The sequence below is a fragment of the Balearica regulorum genome, chromosome 7, assembly GCF_011004875.1.
Source record: "Balearica regulorum gibbericeps isolate bBalReg1 chromosome 7, bBalReg1.pri, whole genome shotgun sequence".
Classification (NCBI taxonomy): Eukaryota; Metazoa; Chordata; class Aves; order Gruiformes; family Gruidae; genus Balearica; species Balearica regulorum.
Window position 1 is genome coordinate 32,528,464 of NC_046190.1, and position 23,229 is coordinate 32,551,692.

The 23,229-nt window shown below is 37.1% G+C and overlaps 1 protein-coding gene across 2 annotated transcripts in view; it reads left to right on the forward strand.

Annotated features, from left to right (window-relative positions):
* BICC1 (BicC family RNA binding protein 1) overlaps window positions 1-23,229 on the forward strand; it is a 112,003-nt gene that overhangs the window by 71,435 nt on the left and 17,339 nt on the right. For both annotated transcript variants that reach the window (XM_075758787.1, XM_075758788.1), the window contains 8 exons: window positions 11,719-11,798; window positions 12,974-13,132; window positions 14,060-14,113; window positions 15,105-15,299; window positions 16,236-16,487; window positions 20,212-20,343; window positions 21,168-21,354; window positions 22,828-22,986. In XM_075758787.1, the coding sequence (XP_075614902.1) occupies window positions 11,719-11,798; window positions 12,974-13,132; window positions 14,060-14,113; window positions 15,105-15,299; window positions 16,236-16,487; window positions 20,212-20,343; window positions 21,168-21,354; window positions 22,828-22,986 (1,218 nt within the window). The remainder of the gene's footprint in view (window positions 1-11,718; window positions 11,799-12,973; window positions 13,133-14,059; window positions 14,114-15,104; window positions 15,300-16,235; window positions 16,488-20,211; window positions 20,344-21,167; window positions 21,355-22,827; window positions 22,987-23,229) is intronic.

The following is a 23,229-nucleotide window of genomic DNA, read 5'->3' on the forward strand; positions in this document are numbered from 1 at the left end:
AGTATTCACCTTAAGTACTCCCTGCTAAGCTTTCTAATTAACCTATAGACTACCTGTTGCAGCTTTTAACTATTGCTTATCTTAGCACAGCTTTGTAAATGGTAAGTATTTTCTGTAATGTGTTGCTAAGGCAATCAATACATAATTGACTTAAAGATTTAAAGCAAGTCTCTTGCTGACATTGTGTTTATTGTTTGGAATGCCAGATTAATTACAGCATGTATTGCAGTTGCTGTATTATGAGCTACATCTGCTTTTTGTTAACTTTCTCTGTAAATGAGAAACTGTCAGTGCTTACTGTTTCTCATATTCCAAAGAAAAATTCCCCAAGTCCTATAATTGTGTACTTTAAAAATTAAAGAACCGTTGTGTTTAGATCACAAGTTCATTTATTTCCCTTGTTTCTGGAGGAGCTGACCCAAGCATAGATGATTCCTCCCTGTTTTGCAATAAAAAAAATGCACAGAAGACTGTCCCATGCCATTCGAAACTTAGTGACGGGAGTTCTTGGTTCTCTTCGATCTGAGCAGTTAGACACGCACACGTCCACAGCATCCCTTGTGCCAGCAGCTGGCAGCCAATGCTTCATTTACTGGAGTTATTTAAATGAGCCTCCAGATTGCTACCACTTCAGAAACCAGCCAGATTGTTTAATTTCCCCCTGCTTTGTGTACAGTGTAGGTGACAACTGAGCTTTTAAAGTCGCGTTTGCTTGAGCCTTTTATCTTGTTTGCAGTTTGTCGATTCTTCTGTGCTCTGTGTGTGTGTGCCTACAGCAACAAATGCTGGTCCTGTGCAAAAACGTAAAATCAAGGCTTTGCTTCAGTTCAGAGAAAGATACGATGCATTTATGGTCATATTTCTGAATGACTTAAGGAAACAAATTCTACATAGCAAAGGAGCCAGCAGGTGGGCATGGTACTTTTAACTAAATTTACAGCAGAGTGAGTTGAACTGTGTTCATTCCTGTAAGAAGAGTAGGAAAAAGGTTTTGGGCTTTTCTGTTTTTTGATTAGGGCTTATTGTACTTGCTATAATGAACACCAATTTGCTTACACTCAGGCAGATAAGGGAGAGCGCCAAAATACAAAGACAGTTGTAACATGAAAGGAATTATCAAGGGACTCGACATCCAGTGAGAGTGCTTCGCAGTAACTATAGTAAAAACTGAAGTTTCAAGCCCTGGAATATCGTAATAGAAACTCTTATCATGGTAATTAAATTACTTGGGAATATGAATTTGTCACAATCTTTCAGCAAAAACTGGAATTAGCTGATGTATTTGGTTTGGATTTTTAGGGCTTCTTGCCATTAGCAGATACCTTGCAATGTGCTCCATACTGCGTTTACATGTAAACTAGAGACTGACATAGTCTTCCACTCTGTGATTCCCATCCTTCTCTTTAAACTCGATTTTGGGGCCCATGAAAAAGCAATTTATCAGAATGCTGAAACTCACAGCACACAGATGCTCAACTGGCGATTAATTTCTCTAGAGGTGAGTTTTCCTATTGGTCTGCTACTGGAGAGAGACAGGTGGACAGAAGAGATGCAGAGAAAATTCATCTGAGAACAGCTCAGGGATGATTTTGTGATTTAAAAGGCAACACTTGACATCTTTCATGTGGTTTTTTAAGCATATGACAAAGAAATTACTTTTACAGAGGAACAATGTGGGTAGTATATTGTTTACTTGCTGTGAACCCTTCCCTGAAAAGAAAAACAGAAGCTTTTAAGTATGTCAGTGGTCTTTAGGAGATGAAGGCTCACTTACCGGATCAGCTGCAAACTGCTTTTCATTCTGGAGAAAATCATTTAGTATCTGTGAATAAGAATAATGTTTTAATGTAATATATAGAACTGTTACAGTGCCATACAAATATTACCATGCTAAAAGCCAAGAAATGTAGATTACTATATAATCAAAATGTGTAAATCGGTATTCACATCAAAAATTGCTTGTATAAAAGCATCCTGAAGTTTTCGTAAATAATTTCCACTGGATGACTAGTTTTTTTCTTGATTAGGTGCATCATGAATAGATTCAGAAGAAAGATGGAAACACTCTACTTCCCCTATCTGCCTACTTGCTTTTTTTCTTCCTGGAAACTACAGCCTGCACAGTAGTGATGCATGGAAAAAGCTATTACATTGTTATGCTGGCTGTAAAAACATATGCACCTTGTGCTTTTGAAAAATAATAAAGAAAATCTTGTTCAATGAATGGCAGAAACCAGTTGATAATCATAGCAATTTTTTAGTTAAACTTCATACATTTAATATTATTGTAACTTTAAAATATGTATTGATATCTAACATTTCCAATTTCAAACCCAAGATGTAGAAATGTAATGAATGTGACAATGATCTAACTTTCTGAATCAAGAAGATGGCGACTGCTGCCTTATAGCTTTACCAAAGTATTAAGGAGGTTTTTCTTCCTTAGTATCTATTTATTGTAGGCAAAATTATTTGTATCAAACAAAAAAAGAAAAAAACCAAACAAAACCCCATTCACCATGTGCATCAGAAACACAGTTGAAATAAGAACCTCTAAAAAGATAACTCAGGAAGGGGAAACTTTTATGGGGAGAATCCATTTCACTCTGTACAAGTGTGATACTAAAGCAGAGAAAATAATAGAGTATTTGTAATCATAACAAAAAATACTAAGTTCAGCTGACTTTGGCTTTAGTCACCAGATGTCTGATGTCCTATCAAGAACCAGCTGTTTCCATCTTTCTGATAGCATTTCACTTCATACTGATTCTCAAGGGGACAGTTCTGCTCACTCAAGTTATCTGGCGCAGTAGTCTTTGAAGACTAGCTACATCCTCCTGTTCCAACTACAGAATTAACTTTCCAATGGTTGTATAAAAATCAGCGCTCTCACTGGAATGCAGTAAATTGGAGCACTAAGACATTACAAAGCGCAGCAGTAACCGGGAAGTGTGAGGGTGTAAAGTAAGTGTAGTTGGATTTGGATGTGGGAGAATTTGATGCCTCAGGCTCAACTTTCTTTGCATTTAGGGTTGCGAGTCAGATGTTATGATGCTTTTTATTTAGTGAAACACAGCCACAATGACTTTTTTTACAAATGTGTATGTAAGAAACTAAAATGATCTCAAGACTTATGTGTCAAAACTGTAACCTTGAATGAGTGTGTGCTGTGAAGATATAACAGTGTTAATTTTGATAGGAATGTTGTGGGTTGTTTAAGTCCTCTATTAAGTTGATCATACAATACTCTAAGGTTTTTTTCTTCCCTTTATTTCTTATTTTCTTTCCCAGGCATTGTGGTTCTGTGTTTGTGCTTTGAGATACAATGGCAACAGACATTAAGTAATGAACTGTGAATTCATTGGTTCCATGCTGAAAAAATAAGACATAACAGACTTTGTGTCCTGCTGCGAGATTGCCTTGCTTTGGGTGGCTGCTAGGCTAAAGGCTGAAGAGCAACTGCCCAAGAAGTAGCAGAGCTGCAGCATGGCGTGTGCCTTTTAGTGTCTGAATGCATTTATAAAATGTCCCTAATGACCTTTTTTAGACAAAGTAAAGTAAGGAATTTGAGCTCATTCTGGTGGTAAGAAACTGAAATTGTGTAACTGAAATGGAGTCTCTGGGTGATTACAATTAACTCATTCTCATTTCTTCTTTTCAGGTTTTCTTCTTCTCCACCTTGGCCTTCCCCTTCTCCCTTCAAATCCAGTCACTTTTCTGTTTAAACTGCCATATGTTCTCTTACCTCTTCCTTGTCTTACCTCTTTGCTTATGCTTTAAGAGAAGTCTTTTCAACTTCATTTCTTCTGTCACTGGGTCCGAAATCCAGTCATCAGTAGTTTATTTCTCCAAAAATAATAAGTTGTACAGGTAATCTTTTTTTTTTTAAAGCTTATCTGATGTTTCTGGCTAATTTTCACTTAATTCTGAGCATTCTGAATGTTAATTTTCAGTGTTCTGCTGGGATGTTTCAAGGCTGCTGAGCAATCCAAATGTGGGATTTGGCGATGATTTGGTGTAGCAGTGTACCTCATCATATTATACCTCTTTTCATTTGTGAGCCTATGTCAAACAGATATTTCCCATTAAGTAGCCATTTTATTTTAAGTAGCCTGTTACAAGTTTTAAGGCTTTTCTTTTGAACTATGCTTGAGAAATAAGATTTTTTTTTCCCCTCTGCTCTACCAGATGTTGCACAGCATTTCCTTGGTTTTGTGTGTGTGTGTAAAGCCGGTGTTTTACCCAGTCTCTGCTACATGAATATTTGTGTGTCTGTGTATGTATATGTGTGTATACATGTATTTTTATAAATGGTGGAGAGAAGTAAGGAGAGGATAGTAGGCTTCACGATCATAGAGTTGTTACAGTGCAGGATTGAAGGTTAATGCTCTGACATGTAACGCCTCTCAGGTGACTACGTAACAGCAACCAAAATGTAAAAAGAGTGAACGGCTGCCCGTAAACTGCTTTCCCTGGAGCTGTGGCAGCAGTGCAACAAGAATGTAATTTCGGCTTCCTTCTCATAATCTGAGTAGAACAGAAATTCTTCTAAACATAGTTTGGAGTTAGATGCCAGTAAGGGGGAAAGTTAGGAGTCGAAAAGGTCTGAGAAGACAAAGAGTCTTTCAAATGTGTGTGCTGCACATATAAGCAGTGGCTCTAGCTAATCCTGAGGACGTTTCATAATCAGCTGTTTCCCCACAACAAACAGATCCCCTAGAATGCCCAGAGCCTCAGGATATGTTGACTCTGAAGACGCTATTAATTGCTTGCAACCAGTGTAGAGTTTTATGATGCTTTGGGTAGGCTTTTGACCATGCCCAAGTTAGCTGGCTGAAATCTTGGTCAGAGATGATAATGCTGCAGTCAAACTACAAAAAAACCCCACCCCAAACAAAAAAAAAATCCGTGTTGAGTGCTATGTCTGAGGATACATGGGGAGTCTGCAGTAGGAAATGGCCGATTGCAGTCTACCTTAATGCATGAGTAGCTTTTTTCTTCTGTGGTTTAGATACTGGCAGGGGAATTAAGTGCACTGAGGTGTGTTGGAGGGAGGGTGAGAATTCTTTTAAACTGATAAGCCAACAGCAAGAAGTGCCCAAGTGACAAATATCCTTTCTTATTCCATTGAGTTACTTTGCATATGCCCTTAATCGTGAGCATTTGCTGCACGCTTTTAGCCTTAATGGTTCTTCTCCATGGGAATAGATTGAGCCTGTTTCAAGTCTGTCTTGGCAATCATCAATCCATCTAGTTTGGTCAGTGAATATCCACTCTAACAACTGTACACACAGTATTTACTAACTTATTTAAAGCATTAAATAATTTGTTTTGATTCAATTATCCCTTTTCCCATATTAAGTCCCACATGACCTCTTTGATTAATTGACTTGTTTTATAGACCTATGTTTCATCTTGTTGTAGAGCGAATATACTTGTTCTTTCAATTGAGAACGTACAAATTTACATGTATTCATTTGGCTTGCTCTTTTTATTTTAATTTCTCATATAGCTTACTGGGTTTTGCCAGTAATTTTGGGGCAGATGTTTTCATAACTTGTCCTTAAAACTGCTAGGTCTCTTTTGCCTTTTTTTTTTTTCATTGAATGGCTCAAGTTCAGTAATACTCATGGGCTATTCAGATTCTAATCAGCTGCTTATTAAGAATGACTGTCATCTGCCATGGTGTTGCCCAGTTGTCTAGCTATTTTTAGAATAGTGGTATTTCTGTAACTTAAGTCTTTTCATCCTGTAAACAAGCTAGATGCATAGCTGTGGTCTGAAGAGCTTGCCCAGACATTAAATGTAATATCTGAATTGCAGGAGAGGCCTCCACAGTTAAATGTCTTAATGATTTGAAATACTTCTTGCCTGACAAAAGTTCGTGTAGATGCATTTGCACTGGCACAAATGTATTTTTGCTTGGAGGAATTTTGTTTTGTTTACTGAAATGTTGCACACAATAGTAGCAAAAAAAGCTGGAGGCTTGCTGGTATAGCTGTGGACAAAGACTGAGGAGATGGAAACTCTGCCAAAGTGTAGAGTGAGGAATTTGAGGATAGGAGCAATAAAAGACCACTTGAAGGCAGGACTCTGGCAAAATGTAGACTGTTGAGAAAAATTTCCAGCATTTTCTGTTGTGTAACTTAGCTTTCTATTTTATGTAAATATTCCCCTAGTCTTGAGAAGGGGAGAAAAAAAAATATCTGTTTAAATTTCTTTTCCATTGTTACAGAAAAAGATACTGCCCATCAAAATCAATTAAAAGATAGATTACTATACAATGGCACTTCTTCTATTTTGCAAGACACTAATTGTTGTTTTGTATGAGTTAATCTTTCCTAGTTTCTGATACTACACTTGTATTTAAAGCATTAGAGCCTTATATGCTTTTAGCACACAGACTTCTTCTGAAGCCTTTGTTCTGTGTTTACAAATAGTTTGTAAAGCTGTGGTGTCTCATTTCTTCATTCATGGTAGGCATCTGTTCTTTGCTGTAACTCTAGTTTTACTTAAAGTATACTTCCAGTTGTATTCAAAAGCTTAAAAAAAAGATGCGGGGAAATGTTCTCGTGGTTTTGTGTTTTGGGTTTTTTTTTCTGTCCACTAAAAGTAGGTACCAAAAACCAGTGTTCCTCAGGGGTGAAGTATGGCATAGCATCTTGGTGATGCGATCCAGTTGTCATCTGGACATAAATGGCATTGTTATGGCCCCAGTTGCTTGCAGTGAGAGCCACTTCTCTGGGAATCTGTTGGTCTTGTTCAATGGGTGGTCTCATTCCAGTTAAGGCTGTGCGCAGGTGCTGTGGTCAGTTGGATCAGTCTAGATAGTGACTGGAGGGTGATTTTATACTTATCTGTATTGACAGTACTATACATACATTACACCTGCTATACCTTTATGTCTGATAATCCTCTTCACACTTCGGAGGGCTGTTTGTCTTGTTTTGGACTTCATTGAGAATGCACTGCTAGAGTTGCACCCTGTAGGTATTTCAGGTATTAAATGTAGAGATTTATCCAACAAATATTTTTGTCTTAGTAGTAAGGCAAAGTGGTAATTTTTTTTCTAAATTAAAAAATGTAACTGTAAATCCATGAAATAAATAGTTGCACCTGAAAAATAGGTGATGGAGAAAAACTTTGTGTTCAGCCTGGTCTAATGTAAATACAATAGCAAACAGATATCACTTGTTGTACACAGGTACTGAGCACCCTAAGTTTGTGGTGCTGAGAACTAATAAATTGTCTGGAACCATTTTTATTGTATTTGGTTCCTTATTGGTGGCAACAGCTTCAGAAAACATTTAGAAAGCTGAAGTCAACTATTTTAATTACTCGTATTGATGCACAAAGACCTTACATTGTCATTTCATTCCTACTCAGACAGAAATCCTGAAAACAATTTTCAGATACTATCTAGTTTCAGTCTTTTCCACAGAATAGTTCAGATAAAGCAGAAAGCTGAAACTGGAAGTAAATGCTGATTCCATTAGGGGTGGGTTTTCTCTATTTAGCAGACAGTCGTTTGAGGTCAAATGCAGCCTGATCTGTACTGGGCTTCCGAGAAGTTTGGGAGAAGCTTGCCTGTTGATTATCTCCTGGGAAATTCGCCTGTGGTATAGTGTTTAAAAACAAACAAAATCCTTTTACTTTGAAAAGAAATAATTTAGGGAAAAAACCAGGCAGCTTCTCTAGCTAATTTTTCATAATGATTGGTCAAATTAGAGTAGGGATTGTTTCAGAAAAAAGAGTTGATATGGGTGATTTCCTTAGCATATGAACCTTTGCTGGAAGACACTATTAAACACTAAGGGTTCTTTAATCTCGGGGTGGGGGAGAAGGTAGTAGAAGAACTAGTGATCCTCAGTGCAAACTGTATCACAAATTGGGCACAAAGCTGGGAGACTGAAATTGCTGAGCCATTAGAGCAGACAATTTTCTGCTTTTCCACATTTTCCAGAGGAACTGCAATGCAGACAAGTTAATTGATTCCATAGAGAGGTATATTTAAGAAATTTAAGGATCTGTAATAGAGAATCAGATTATATGATCTAATTGCCCTTCTGAATTTTTAAGCAGTCCCTGAAGTGATCTGTTTGTTCATTGATTCAGTATTGTTTGGGTACCTGTTGATTTTCCTGCAGATGATACGTAACTTCAATGTGCTTTCAATTCTTGCAAAACCCATTCAAAAAATTCAAATTCTATTAATTGCAGGTAACTCTTCTCATGCAAAATTTTGATGTGGATGTCATATCTAAATTGTGTTTCCTTGAAGGAAAGAGTGAGTGAGTCTCAAAGGAAGAATTCTGTTAACTTAAAAACAAGTTGATTCTTATCCATTACAAACTACTGCGTCATTGAGAAGTCAAGTAAGGAGAGGATACTTAAAACCAATTTTAAAAGATTTCATAGCATATTTTAGAATTGTCACTGATGTCAGTGGATTCTTCTTTGCTTTTGGTTTTAAAGTGAGTGAGTTTGTTTTCCTCTAAAAAGAACAAAGAATGGTTAAATGTAGAAATATGCGGGGGTTTTGCTGAAGCTGTCAGTATCAACAAAAGAGGTGTAAAACTGAGATGAGAAATAGAAAAAACCAGGTATTCTAAAATGTGTTTTCACCCATACAATCAAAGTGGTTTGGGTTGGAAGGTACATTAAAGATCATCTAGTTCCAACCCCCCTGCCATGGGCAGGGACACCCTCCACTAGACCAGGTCGCCCAAAGCCCCATCCAACCTGGTCTTGAACACTTCCAGGGAGGAGGCATCCACAGCTTCTCTGGGCAACCTGTGCCAGTGCCTCACCACCCTCACAGTAGAGAATTTCTGCCTAATATCTAATCTAAATCTACCCTCCTTCAGCTTAAGGCCATTACCCCTTGTCCTGTCACTCCATGCCCCTGTAACCAGTCCCTCTCCAGCTTTCTTGTAGGCCCCTTCAGGTACTGGAAGGCTGCTGTAAGGTCTCCCCAAAGCCTTCTCTGCCCCAGGCTGAACAACCCCAACTCTCTCAGCCTGTCATCTTAGGTGAAAGGTACCTGATCCCTGGCTGCTCGGACAATTTCTCTCTATTCCTCCCAGGCTACCTGTCTTTGCTTCCACCCTCTGTAGGCTTCCTTTTCTGTTTGAGTTTGTCCAGGAGCTCCTTGTTCATCCATACAGGCCTCCTGGTGTTTTTGCCTGACTTCTTTGTTGGGATGCATTGCTCCTGAGCTTGGGTGAGATGATCCTTGAATATTAACTAGCTTCTTGGGCCATTCTTCCCTCCAGGGCTTTGTCCCGTAGTATTCTACGAAGCAGATTCTTGAAGAGGCCAAAATCTGCTTCCTGAAGTCCAGGGCAGCGAGCTTGCTGTGCACCCTCCTCACTGCCCTGAGCATCTTGAACTCCACCATTTCATGGTCACTGTAGCCAAGGCTGCCCTTGAGCTTCACATTCCCCACCAGCCCCTCCTTGGTAAGAACAAAGTCCAGCATGGCACCTCTCCTTGTTGGTTCCTCTATCACTTGGAGAAAGAAGTTAACACATTCCAGGAACCTCTTGGATTGTTTGTGCCCTGCTATGTTCTCCCTCTAACAGATACTGGGGTGACTGAGATCCCCCATGAGGACCAGGGCTTTTGAATGTGAGGTTGCTCCTATCTGTCTATAGAAGGCCTCATCTGCTTGGTCTTCCTGGTCGGGTGGCCTGTAGCAGACGCCCATTATGGTGTCACCTGTCCCTGCCCTCCCTTTAATCCTGACCCATAAGCTCTCGGTCGGCTCCATGGCTAAACAAATAGTATTAAGGAAAGGTAGTAATCTTCTTTGGTACTAATAGGATGCCAGGCTTATTTCAAATATTTCTCATACTTGTGACCAAATGTGTACTAGAGTATGTTTACAAATATGCAAAAATCAACCCCTAAGTGGTGGTGGTCTGGTTTTGTGTTTTTCCTGGTTGCCTCTAAAGAGCACTTGGAGCATACATAGTGTGCTAGAATTTGCTTCTGGGAACTTCTGCCTGTGACATCCACTTCAAATATCATTCACAGCTTAAACACATTAGAACCACATGGCTTACTGTCAACTTAAAAAAGAAAGGAAATATTGCCCTTAAGACTATTTTGGTTTTTTGTTGGTTTTTTGTGTTTGGGGTTTTTTTTACTTTGCTCCATTGTGAAAAGGCTGAAGCAGCAAATTTTTGGAGCTTCTGTAGATTCTATGTGCATACCATGTTTTTGCGACTACAGTTTTTCCATTTTTTGAAAATGAAATATATCTGTTTCTCGGAACTGAAAATGCTACATTTTTCTTGACTTTCATGAAACTTGGCAGTGAATCCTGTGTTCCGTCAGTGTTTCTGTATCCCCAGCAGAACGTGCTCAGAACTCCCCAGTGATAAAGACTAGAGGTTTTTTGTTGTTGGAACGAAAAGAGTATCCAGGCATGGCTTAAACAGTTTCAATTTTCAATTGAATACAACAGGTTTACAATCTGAAATTGTGTTATTTGGCATTTCTTTCGTAGTGATTTCAATCATTGAGATGATGGGAAAGGCAGATATGTTGTGTTAGGGCTATGTTTTCTCCTGCCATTGAGAATATATTTACTTTTATATACCCTACGATGTATGTATCTGTCTGGCATAATGAATTAGACTAATTCTTTAGACAGAAGAGCCTTTAGATTATTTTTTTCTGAGAACAGTTTATTCCATCATAGCAGAAAAAGCACTCTTACACTGCAAAAGGGAGGGGACTCAAGAACTGGGGAAAGAGACATCACCTGCAAAATCATATCCGTATTTCTAATACTTGGAAATTTGGGTGATAGTTGGGGATTTTTTTGTTTGCTTATTTTAATTGAACCTATATTTAATGTTTTGGCAGTGATTTTTGTGTTGTGACACTTCATGGTTCTGGACACCAGATGGTGCTGCTAAACTATCTAATGTGTAATTTTCGCACTTTTTTGAGTAGTTGATACTAGATTTAGTTCCAAAGTCACTTCTGTACTTTCCCATCCAGGATGCAGAACTGTAACTGAAAACTCAGCACACCACCTTCTGCTGTTTAAAGACAATGGACTGAAAATTATAATGTAGACTGAAGTATGTTGTAGAATCAACATTTTAGATCTAGCTGGGCAAAAAGTGCCATCAGCAGGTGGTGTTCCTGGGTATATAGCTTAGTAGCAAATCTTAATTTATATACTTAAGTGTCACTTAAGTTTGATAACTTCAATCAGAAAACTTCTGATGTAGACACCTTTATAGCCAGGTTAAAACTGCAAAGAATAGTTCTAGAGACTAATAAAATATCATGAAGTGATGATGAGGGTGGGTTTGAGTTTGGTGGGGGATTTTCTTAGATGTTGTGTTAAGCTTGAACAAGGCTATCAAAAAATTTCTATGGTCCTCTTAATATTTGTTCGAGAAGACATGATGGCTTAGCTACGTAATTGCATTGCAGACAATGTTTATAATAGTGATGTTTGATTTCTGTTTATTTGAGGTTGGTTATCATGTTTAATAAACTGATCTGGTAGTCCTAATTACCAGAAGGGCTTGAAGGGATGGAACAATACATTTGGTTTTTAGCTGAATCCCAAAGGTTAGTGGTACAGTTTATTGCTGAGCTATAAATAACGGATTCAAATTTATGTAAGCAGTGAGGAAATTTTTGATAGATATTTTACTGTATTTTTCTTACAAGTCTTTATTTCTTTTATAGATCCCCATATTAAAGTCTCTGGAAAAAAGGAAAATGTTAAAGAAGCAAAAGAGAAAATTATGTCTGTCTTGGACACGAAAGTAAGAAAGAACTTACTTTGAATAACGCCTTAACCCCTAATTTGGTGGTGACATTGATCTCTTTACATGGTCTCATTTAAACAGAAGGGATTTATGGACGCTCCAAAGCAAAGTCTCCAATATATTCCTTCTGGATGATGGTATTTGGTGTATACAAACTTATTTAAACATGCTACAAGAAAATACTTGCTTTAAAGCACTTTTTCCAGATTTGGACTATATAGAAATATAATTTCCAGCCATATGGCTAAAAGCATACATAGCTTGTTCATGGGATTGGGCTTTTTACTTTAAAATCTGAAATACAGCTTCACTGCAAACAGCAGATTATGCAGCCACTTCAGTGAACCTAAAATTTTGTTTCTGTTTGAAATTCAATTTTGGGAACAGTTCTGTTTTTAACTGTTGCTGCATTCTTGTACTCTGAAACACTAGGACCAGAATTTCTAAAACATCTATATTTTGGCCAGGGGTCTCATGTTCATCAGATTTTTTTTTTTCATCCAGTATCAAGTCTTTTGGGGCAGTGTGTGTGGCTTCTGTGTAGTTGTATGCCAGCTTTTTCATTCTCTAAACAGGTTGCCAAAAGGAACACTCCAGTCATAAGCGCTATTTTTTTGAACAGCTATTAACAGCATTGCTATGGACTGTTAACAAATATCCCTTTTAACAACAGCTGTAGGTGGTGTTTGTGTATTCTAAAAACTGATGTACCAGAAAAATTTGGTATGTTTGTTAAAGGAGGAAAAAAACCTGTTATTTTAGGTCCGATGGCTTTGATTTGCCAAAGTCTTCATCATAAGATCTTTTCAGATAAGACAGGAGGGTGTGGCTGCAATTGAAAGAACACAGAAAAAATAAATTTGAACAGATTGCAAAAGGATGTTTAAGTCACAGTTGATAAAAGCTAGGGTGTGTTTTAAAAGCCTTAGGCATTTTTGAAGATGGATCTTTGAGGGTATTTATTTCCATGTTATTTCTTCATTGGAAAGAAAATGTCAATGGTTTAGCATCTGATTATGATCCATATTGAGTACTGGCTTGAGTAGTAAGCCAGTTAAGCCACAGCAAAAATACTTTGGAAATACAATTTTGAATGTCGTTCCTGAAGTACATTACTCTAAAATACTCAGGTTCTGCTGTGAACCAATCTAACCTGGGTGTTTAATTTCCAGAGCAATCGGGTAACCTTGAAGATGGATGTTTCACATACAGAACATTCTCATGTGATAGGTAAAGGTGGCAATAATATTAAAAAGGTGATGGAGGAAACAGGATGCCATATCCATTTTCCAGACTCAAATAGGAATAATCAAGCAGAGAAAAGCAACCAAGTAAGTATTGTTTAATACTTAACTCACACTGTAATTCCTGAGAGTATAAAACATCCCTAGACTTGTTTCGTCAATTTGGGTTTTCTGGGCATGGTGAGTTCATGTTCAGGGAAATGGATTTTTGGTATTTACACTCTGTGGAAAGCACGGGACTTCCTAAGTGAGCAGATCTTTATGAACAGATGGAAACAATTTGTGATGGCTCATGGATAACTTTAATTTTTTTTAAACTAAAATAGTTTAGAGCATACAGAAGTCAACAACTTAGTGTGAATGGTAGAGAAGCAGTATGAAAAGCACTGCTTTTGTAAATTTTTTTCCTGTTCAACACCTGACTTATTTAGCATATTGATTATTTTCTTGGTGCTTTTTGGCTTATGATGTAACTTATTTGAAATCTAAACTTGGATAGCTAGCAAAAATGAATGTCCTATTGTAAGAGTTCAGCTTCATTAGAATAAGCCATTGAACCTGAATTGTACATCTCTTGTAATGCTAGTATTACTGGAATGTTTACTTGCAAGTCTTTCATCACTGTATTTAGAATTCCGTCGTGTGCGTTCTAGTGGCTGCTGAGGAAAATACAGTAATTTCAAAATGTTCAAGAAAACCTACTGTTGTTGAATATTAGCATTGAGCACGTGTGTACAGTAGTAATTCCATTATTTGATCCAAACTATATTGTTTGATGTATCAGTTTTTTCTAGTTGCTTAAGCCTATGTAACCCAAGGTGCTATAATACTCATAGATATTTTTTAAACTGGTTTTTGTTTTCAGCCACTGTTTAGAGAACTCTAGGATGTTACCAGATGTGAAATAACTGTTGATTTTTTTAATTTTTTTAAGAGTACACAGGTGTATCAATAACTTTTCCAATGCCTCATTTGAAATTGTGATGCTATGTCTTTATATTCTTGCTCTTCCAGGTGTCTATTGCAGGACAGCCAGCTGGAGTGGAGTCCGCAAGAGTTAGAATTCGGGTAATGGTCTATTTTGGTATGGTGTTCCCTTGAAAACAGTTGAAAGGGGGGGGAAAAAAAAAAGTATAGTTTTGAGAACCCTAGGGTTGTCTGGCTCTGTCTTATGACAGCAGAAATATAGGAGCAAATGTGAGTATCCGTATGAGTAAAATGCAACGGGTATTATAAAAACAGTGATTTGCATTCTGGCCAAATTTTTAACTTGCCCAAGGTGGAACTTGAACACAAAGTGCACAGTATAAGCAAGATGTAAAGTATCCCATACTGTGTTTAAAATTGCATCTTAATTTACCTTCCACAGATGGCCTGTAGAAGTTCAGGCATCCTGTGTGAATCTATGACTTAGGAAAGACAACTGCTGCCTTTTTAATTTTAACCATTCTCATGTATAATGTGAGTAAATAATTTGGTGGAGTTCAGTTCCATTCTCCACTTGTAGCGTTCTTCTACTTTACCTTCTAGTTTTGATTTGTATGTGTATTCTGGCATGGATAATTATAAGTCTAATAAATTATGAAAAAATGTTCGCAGTTGTTGTAGTCAGATATATCACTTACACTGCCTTGGTCTTGACAGTCATGAAAGAAGCTGATGCTTATGTAGCTTTGTAGCTGACTTCAGAGCTCTAATTACTCCATGGCAGAAAAGAGACTTCTCTAGGAAGTTTTACAAATCTTGACCTGTTTGTAGGTCTGATGGCTAAGTGTGGGAAATTACCTGGCTTTATTGGTGCTACATAGTTGGAAAATATCCTGCTGTTTTGGAAAAACAAAGCAAAACCAAACAAAAAACCTATGAAAAACAAACTCTCCTGTCCCTGGAAACGTTGTTGCCTTTTTCCAACTCAAGATATGATATTTTTATCAATGAACCCTGGGCAGCAGAGGTATTATGTCAATTTAATAATCCCTGACCAACATGTTATGATTCAGTAATAGTTCTAGTGAGTGTGATTTCAGCTGTCAATATCTTCTCTTCAATGTTGTTGCAGGAGCTGCTTCCATTGGTACTCATGTTTGAATTGCCTATTGCTGGAATTCTCCAACCAATCCCAGATCCTAATTCTCCCACAATTCAGCATATATCTCAGACGTATAATATTTCAGTTTCCTTTAAACAACGCTCTCGAATGTATGGTGCTACAGTCATTGTCAGAGGGTCTCAAAATAACACTAGTGCTGTGAAGGTAATGTGTCGTCTTAAGTAAGTTTCTGCATGTCATAAATATAATCATAATATAGGTACTTAAGAACTGTATTAATGTTATATCCTGCCTCATCAATACATGTTAGTATAATCACTTCTGAAGTCTCAGGGTTTGTGGGTTTTTTAAACTTAATTGGTATAGATGAGGTGTAAAAATATGTAGCAAATAGTTTTAAGTTTAGGATTTAGCATGGTTTGTGAGAAGCTTTTAATCTGTTTTTCTCTTGCACACCTGTTTGGGTTTCCAGCAATTCTGGAATACGTGCTAATCTTACCCATCTTTTAATTAAAAAAAAGAAAAAAAGCGCCAAACAAAAAGATCCCCAAGCCCCCACAAAACAAAAAACCCACCATGAATTCTTCATGCTTTGATCTTCTCGATGTGCACTCAAATATGTAACCTTGAAAGTTGAAGTAACAGTCACTAAAACTCGTCTTGCGAAACCAGAATTGGGAGATGTGAATTTGAAAGTTAAGTGAAGGAACTGCCATGAGCCTATTTATCTTAATAAAATAAAGTTTCCTTGTTAACAACTGTCAGTGAGACAGACTGGAATGGTCTTAAATGGGCATATCTCAAGTCAGTTAGAACATCGTGGGCCAAAATTGAGAGAATAATTTTGCAAGTATACCTCCCCAAATAAATCTATCGTCTTTCCTATATCCGGGCATATTGGGACCAAACCATTCAATGTTGTCTTTTACGATGGCAATTAAACCCTAAATTTGGTCCTAAACTAGGAATAGCAAGTAGAGCTTAGTCCATCTCTTACCCTTAACAAATCAGTCGGGTTGTTAAAGAAAATTCTGTGTTTATCTTGACTGTGGAATCCATGACAATCAAGGAAATAGACTGCAATGTTGTTTTGTATGCCTGTGAGCACTGTTTCACCGGTTTCTTGCATTTCCCCTGCAGGAAGGAACAGCCATGCTTTTAGAACACCTAGCTGGGAGCCTGGCCTCTGCGATCCCTGTGAGCACACAACTAGACATTGCAGCACAGCATCATCTCTTTATGATGGGTCGAAACGGCAGTAACATCAAACATATCATGCAGAGGACTGGTGCTCAGATCCACTTCCCTGACCCTAGTAACCCACAGAAGAAATCCACTGTCTACCTCCAGGGCACAATTGAGTCTGTCTGTCTTGCCAGGCAATATCTCATGGTAAATATTTTCAGTGAAACTTGTTTGGAGAAAAAATGCCAGATTATAGAAAATATGCTCATTCTGCATGTATTTATTGGTCAAAAGTAAACTAGCCTTACAGAGGAAGGATTACTACTCACATAGCAAAAAGCTGATGCAGCTGAGTGTTCTATTTTTGTCAATGTTTTGGGACTGTTTGTAGTTATCTAAAACATTTGTGATCTCTGGTATGATTTTAAAAATGACCTTGGTAATACAAATGCAACATAAGTAATTTAAATTTACGATAACAATATGCTTCTGAGTAGAAGGCAGATTTTTGGAGGGTTTGTTGTTGCTGGGTGGTGGTTGTTTTTGTTTTGCCAACCTGTATTTTCCATGTTTGTCATGTTAAATAGGTTTCTTTTGGGGGAAATTGGTAGGAATTTCTCAGTTCCTATGTAGGTGAGTTTTCAAGGAAACTGGAGAACTATAGGGAAATACTTACTCATTCTGCAGTCTTACATTTTTTTTCTAGTACCATAGCCTCAGTACTACAAGGTCTTTTATAAAAATAGCTCTGGTGATGAATAATATTATTTGTGTAAGTTTTTGTTATATTGGTCTTTAACTTTCACAGGAGCCTTTAGACATCACAGTACTACTAATGTTTGTACAAAGATTTTTTTTTTTTTATATATGGATATTTACAAACAGCACATGGGAGAACTGGACTCAAATCCAATTCAAAGCTGATACCAGGATAAACCATGATACCATTACATTCCAGAAGTCCACATCTCTCATGTGGCACTGTGCCTTACTATATGGTACAAAACAAAACATGGTGCCATTCTGTTTTTACAGTTACTTTAATGATTATTATATTCTAGGATATTATTGTCTGTAAATACTAAGAGATAGCTTTTTATTCTATGCATTTCCTTGGTGAGGTTTAAGTAGGACTCTTCCGGAGGTTCATGAAGTAGAAGGAGATGCAAACAAGCTATCATGTGACATCAAAGTACACCTTTACTCTAGAAACTTAGAATTATGCAAGGGACGTATTTGGAAATACTGAAGTTTGATTTAATAATTCCAGATACATTAGTACAACTTACTATCCCAGATCACATACAGTATATCACCCTGTAGCACTCAGAACTGCACTGACCTAAGAGACTTGGTCTGTTTCAACTTGCAGGTGTTACATGTTCTGAAACTGTTGTTTCCAGTTTTGTATATAAAATAAGTTTTAAAAGCAAATTTGGCAAAGAAGGACCATATATTGTTAACCAATAAAAATGTGAAAAGCTGAGGGAAGAAGTAACTAACCAGATAAAAACTTACCTCCAATTCTTAACTTAGTAAAAACAGTATTTTTCAGCTTCAGATTAAAAAAAACAAACTTAAATATGCCAGCAATGCCAATGCCTACATACAGGTAGATAACTGCAGTCATTCTCAGCTTTTGAAGTAAATTTCACTTGATTTGCTTTCTTGAGCATTGTTCAGTGGGATGAGATTTCTGGGTTGTGGAGTGATTTCCTGCAGGGTGTGACTGCATGCTGACCTCTTGCCATGGTCAGTTGTTACTGCCTCCTGCCAGCTCCTCTGATTCCATCGTAATAACAGCTGACGCTGTTTCACAGCTAGGCAGCACAAGTGTCCTATGGAATTGGAGAGGTGATTCAAAAATAGTGATTGGATCTCTGCAGAGCTCCTAGGAATAACTATCTAGAAGCATCTGAACATCAATACCAAGAAAAGAAATGCCATAGCATTTTTCTGAACTACTAAATTCTTGTAATCTGTAATTCTCACAAGAAACTATATTTGAGGCAGAGTTTACAGTATCAACAGAAAACATGATGCAGTGCATGCATACCTTACAGTAGGACAGTATATCCAAATGGAAACCCTAATATCAACTAGTAACTTTCCTTGAGTAAATTGCTTTGAGAAGGCTATGAATTCTGTGGTGTATAGATTGTGAATACCCCTTATCTCTGACAAGTATTGCAAGTCTCGGTTTCTAATCTTCAGCATATTGCTTGCAGGAATATATTGAACGTGGTGGGTAAGACAATACTCGTAGTAGCGATGAGGGCAAATTGTAAAAGGAAGAAAGAATACCTAGTGATTTAAAATTAAAAATTTATCTAAGCGAGAAGGGGTTTGAGCCTTGTTTAAAATATTCTTGTTCTATGTCTTCCCCTTATCTTAAACCCTTTGGTTTCATTTGTGTTGTGATTGTCACTAAAAAATAACGAGACTCACTTTTTGTTAGTTTTGCATATAATAATGAGGAACTGTACTATATTGAATTACAGAAGACATATTGACAACTCAGTTTTGTTCACTCACTTCCTGTCAATGAACATTTAGTCCTGTTCCTCTCGTCATCATGTAGGTGCTCTAAGCATACAATAACAAAACAGTAGTATAAAAAACGAGCCTTTTAATATGCTTATACAACATGACATTTCAACTTTGAAGTTTCTGGTTTTCCTGGTTTCCTTGTTAACCTTCAGTTGTATTTTCATTCAGCTGGCTATTGGTGAGACCTTCTGATACTACTTTCTATGATTTTTTTACAAAAATATTTTGAAAATCTAAGTATGAAATGCTCTCAGCAGTTCTGTTACTGTAAAATCCTTGATTATTGATTTCAGTGGTTTTAGATAGACTTTATTGATAATTGCTCTTTTCTGACAAGTTCACTTTGTGGAGTTAAGAAGTATATGTCAGTCTTCCTGAAGTCAAAATAGTTAAGATGGCTTGCTTTAATTTTCCTTAAGTTAAACTTACTTTAGGTTTGGGAAGTACTGTGTACCTATAGTGGTACTGTTGAGAAATGCTGTTTCAATATAAAATATTGAATATATCAAATGATATTGAACCGGTGATCTGAAGAATAAATACACTAGTTTGCTGCTTTTCATTCTGAAGCAAAAGCAGGACACTGATTAAATAAGATCACTTTCTTGAATGTATCTTACTGGTTTTTTTCTTGATATGTGTGGTATTTTGTGAATTTAGATTAACACTAAAGTAAACATAAAGTAACACTTGTTTTTCACTGACTTTGCACTCTCTATTTTTGTTATTTTCTGAGAAGTAGCATTCTAATAATTTCTAGCGATCCAGTGACCATTGAGGTTTTTTGGTTTGGGTTGAGGCTTTTTTTGAGAGATGCTTTTTTTAATTAAAGTTTTAATATTTCAAGTGTTTCAGATATGTCATCCATATTGCTGGAAAATATTTATCTAGCTGATCTAGGACAGGGGAAGAGAAAGGTAAAAGTTAAGACTTAGAGATATTTTTTCAGAATTATTTCCTTATCTCAAACATAGTTTAACACAAAGCCATTTGTGTTTGAGTGTCCTGCTGTCAATTCTTGACAATATTTTGTTCTGATTTAATAGGTAATAGTGGATTCTGAATTTGAATCCTCTGGACACCTCTAAGTCTGTATAAATAGCTAATGTGTGGAGCGTACGTGCTGATTGGGATATCAAATATGCAATGAATAATTTTACCCTTATACCACCAAACTGTTCAGAATCCTAGGGTAGAAAGATACACCTGTATTCTTGCATACAAGTAAATGCCTTTACTTAAAATTTCATCCTTCCTGTTTTTTCTGAACTTGGTGCATTATGTTGTGCATGTATTAAAATCTCTATATTTCAGTTTATTGGTAACATTTGTATGGGAAAAGGGTATGTTATAAGTTTTATGAATTTTTGCATCTTTTCAGGGTTGCCTTCCTCTTGTGCTCATGTTTGATATGAAGGAAGAAATTGAAGTAGAACCACAGTTTATAACACAGCTAATGGAGCAGTTAGATGTCTTCATAAGCATTAAGCCAAAGCCAAAGCAACCAAGCAAGGTTGGTGAAAAGCTAATATATTCTTTTTAGGCATTCATGACAGCTTTTTAGAGGTGATGAATTGACATGTCTGCTCCTCCTCCCTATCTTAATGGATCATAAACTTATAAAAGGCATATATATTTTCTGCTTGAAATATCAATTTAAATGTTACAGCAGCTTTCCTTTATGGTAATTGGACTTTTTCATTAAATATTTGACAATACAGAGATTAGCTTTAGTATGGAAGATACTGATAAAAGAAACAAACTATGAGGAGATAGATTGTATCTGACTAGAACTACCCTTGATTTGTCTTTAAAGAGATTAGTCGTAAATTGTAGCTCCTTCACGTAACCACAGTGTTCTTTAGCAATCGATATTAAACAAAAGAAAAAAAAACCCAAACCAAATAATATGACTATGAGAAAAGCCTGACTGTTCTAAACAAGATGTTGAAAAGAACCACAAGAAACAGAATTACAAAATACTTCTAATGGGAGATGTTCATTGTAAAATATTCAGGCGAGTAGAAAAGATTTTAATTACTGGTTCACTTCTCTAGATCTTGGGGCACTTAAGATTTGTACCAAGGTACAATAACAATTGTTTTTCTTAGAAAGGACTTTCATCGCTTTCATTGTCAACTGCATTCAAATCCCTAAGCTTACTGCCCAAGCAACTGAATTTGAGTAGTTGGCTCATGGACACTATCTTGTGCTGTCTCTCACTGCCATGTGCATGTTACTGATAGCCATGAAGGAGTATTAAGTAGTGTGTGTTGCAGATCCGTGTTATGTAGCTGTGTTCATTGTTTTTCCGGTTTTTGTTTTCTTTCCTTACAGTCTGTGATTGTAAAAAGCGTTGAACGAAATGCCTTAAATATGTATGAGGCACGGAAATGTCTCTTGGGACTTGAAAGTAGTGGAGTTACCATGGCATCAAATCCCTCTACTGTCTCCTGCCCTGTTGGTCTATCTTGTCCTGGTTTGGATATCTTGTCTTCAGCAGGACTAGGACTCACTGGGCTTGGTATGCATTTTATTCTATACACATCTTTACATTTTTTTTATAGATATATGTTTTTTTAAAACTTAATTCACTTGTACTAGAAAAAAGAACCAGATGTGTATTTTGCATAAGGAATCATGTTAAAGCATTAGGGAATTCCAAAAGCATCTGGCCTTTCAAGAACTTGTTGCAAAACTTCCTTCCAAGGCTTTTGTAATCAGCTGCCTGACTCATCTCTCTAGAAAATCCTCTGGAAGCTCACAAACCCACTCAGCTGAAAGCGAAAGGGAGGGAAATGCAGGTGAAATAGGATGTTGCTTTTACAACTTTCAGAAGAAACTCTTTCAAATCAAATTTCTTTCTTTGACAATATTGTGATGTCTCAGGTTGTCTTGAATTTGAATAGGTACTTAAGCCTGCCAACAGTACCATGAAAGTTAACATAGCTAACGCCACGTTTCAGTGCTGGCTGTATCTTGCTATAATTGAGGGATGTACATGCTACTAATTTAGACCTTACTTATCAACATAAAATTCAGGAAGGAAATGTGTTAGCTTTCTATCTTATGTAATTGTATAGAAGTGGATTGTCCAGACTGGAATTACCATTTTATTTTCAAGCTCTGCAAATACCTGATTATCAAACATTGTATAGAAAACCAAACAGTCCCACAAGAATTTGGTGACAAATCTTGACACTGGTTCTTGAAACTGGGAGTTCTCATGTAACCGCCATGTTCCCTTGCGACCGGCCATCCAGGAGTGCTGCATAATTCCACGTCACATGCTTTCTTGGGGGTCACATGGGGGCAAATGGCTTGTGCCATTTGACTGTGGCTTTTAATGCTGCTTTTGTTGCTATTCGTGTCATGCCTACACTTTGGGGTTGGGGTTTTTTACCTCTTTAGAGTACAGTGCTGAATTGCCTTGTGAATGCTCTTACATGAAGAGTTGGTTTGAGGGAATGCTTTGGGAATCAGCAATGCATTTGGGGGGTGATTTGCAGTCAGTATTGAAGGTGCAAAAAGGAATTGGGTAGCTCTTAGTGTGGAAGTAGTGATTCATTCATATGAGCTTCTGAGAAAAAGGTTATTGCCTGAAATGAAAGTGAGGTCGTGAAGTGCAGTTGCTTTCTTGTTCTCTAAGTGATGCTTCTTTGAAACAAACTGACAGCAGTAATGGAGGGGATATGAAGGGGATGGTAGGGCTGAGGAGCTGCCAGTGCAGACTCTTGGTTATGCCATTAGAGTCCAGTAGAAGGACATAAAAGATGCTCCAGTTCTTCTTGGATATGTGATTCCCAGTTTAAGAACAAGTATTCTTAATGTGTTCTGTGCACCAAATTAACAGCAAGGTTAATGTTAAAATTTGTTTGTAAAATATATGCTGGTGCAATTTAGTGGGGTTTTGTTTGGTTAGTTTTAATTGGTACTTTTGTGAAAAATTTTATTCTGTAAGTCTTAGCTAAATATTCACTCGCATAATTTTTTGCAGGCCTTTTAGGTCCAACGGCGCTGTCAGTCAACACCTCAACTGCTCCGAACTCTCTGCTGAATGCCCTTAATAGCTCTGTGAGTCCCTTGCAGAGTCCAAATTCAGGCACGCCTAGTCCCACGTTATGGGCAACATCTCTTGCTAACACAAATGCCACAGGTTGGTAGAAATTCAATGTAAATTAAGTGAACTCTGCAACAGTAAGGCATTAGAATGACAATTGAAAATCCGCAACTATTCATTCTTTAGAACCTTAATAATTCTTAAATAACACAGATGAATAAATATCCAAATTTAAATTTATAACTTAATATGAACTTAGGACATGCTGTCACATGCAATGTTTTGATCTGTTTTATATAGGAAACTATGTTAATCTACAGAGTAAAGGTTATGTTTTTG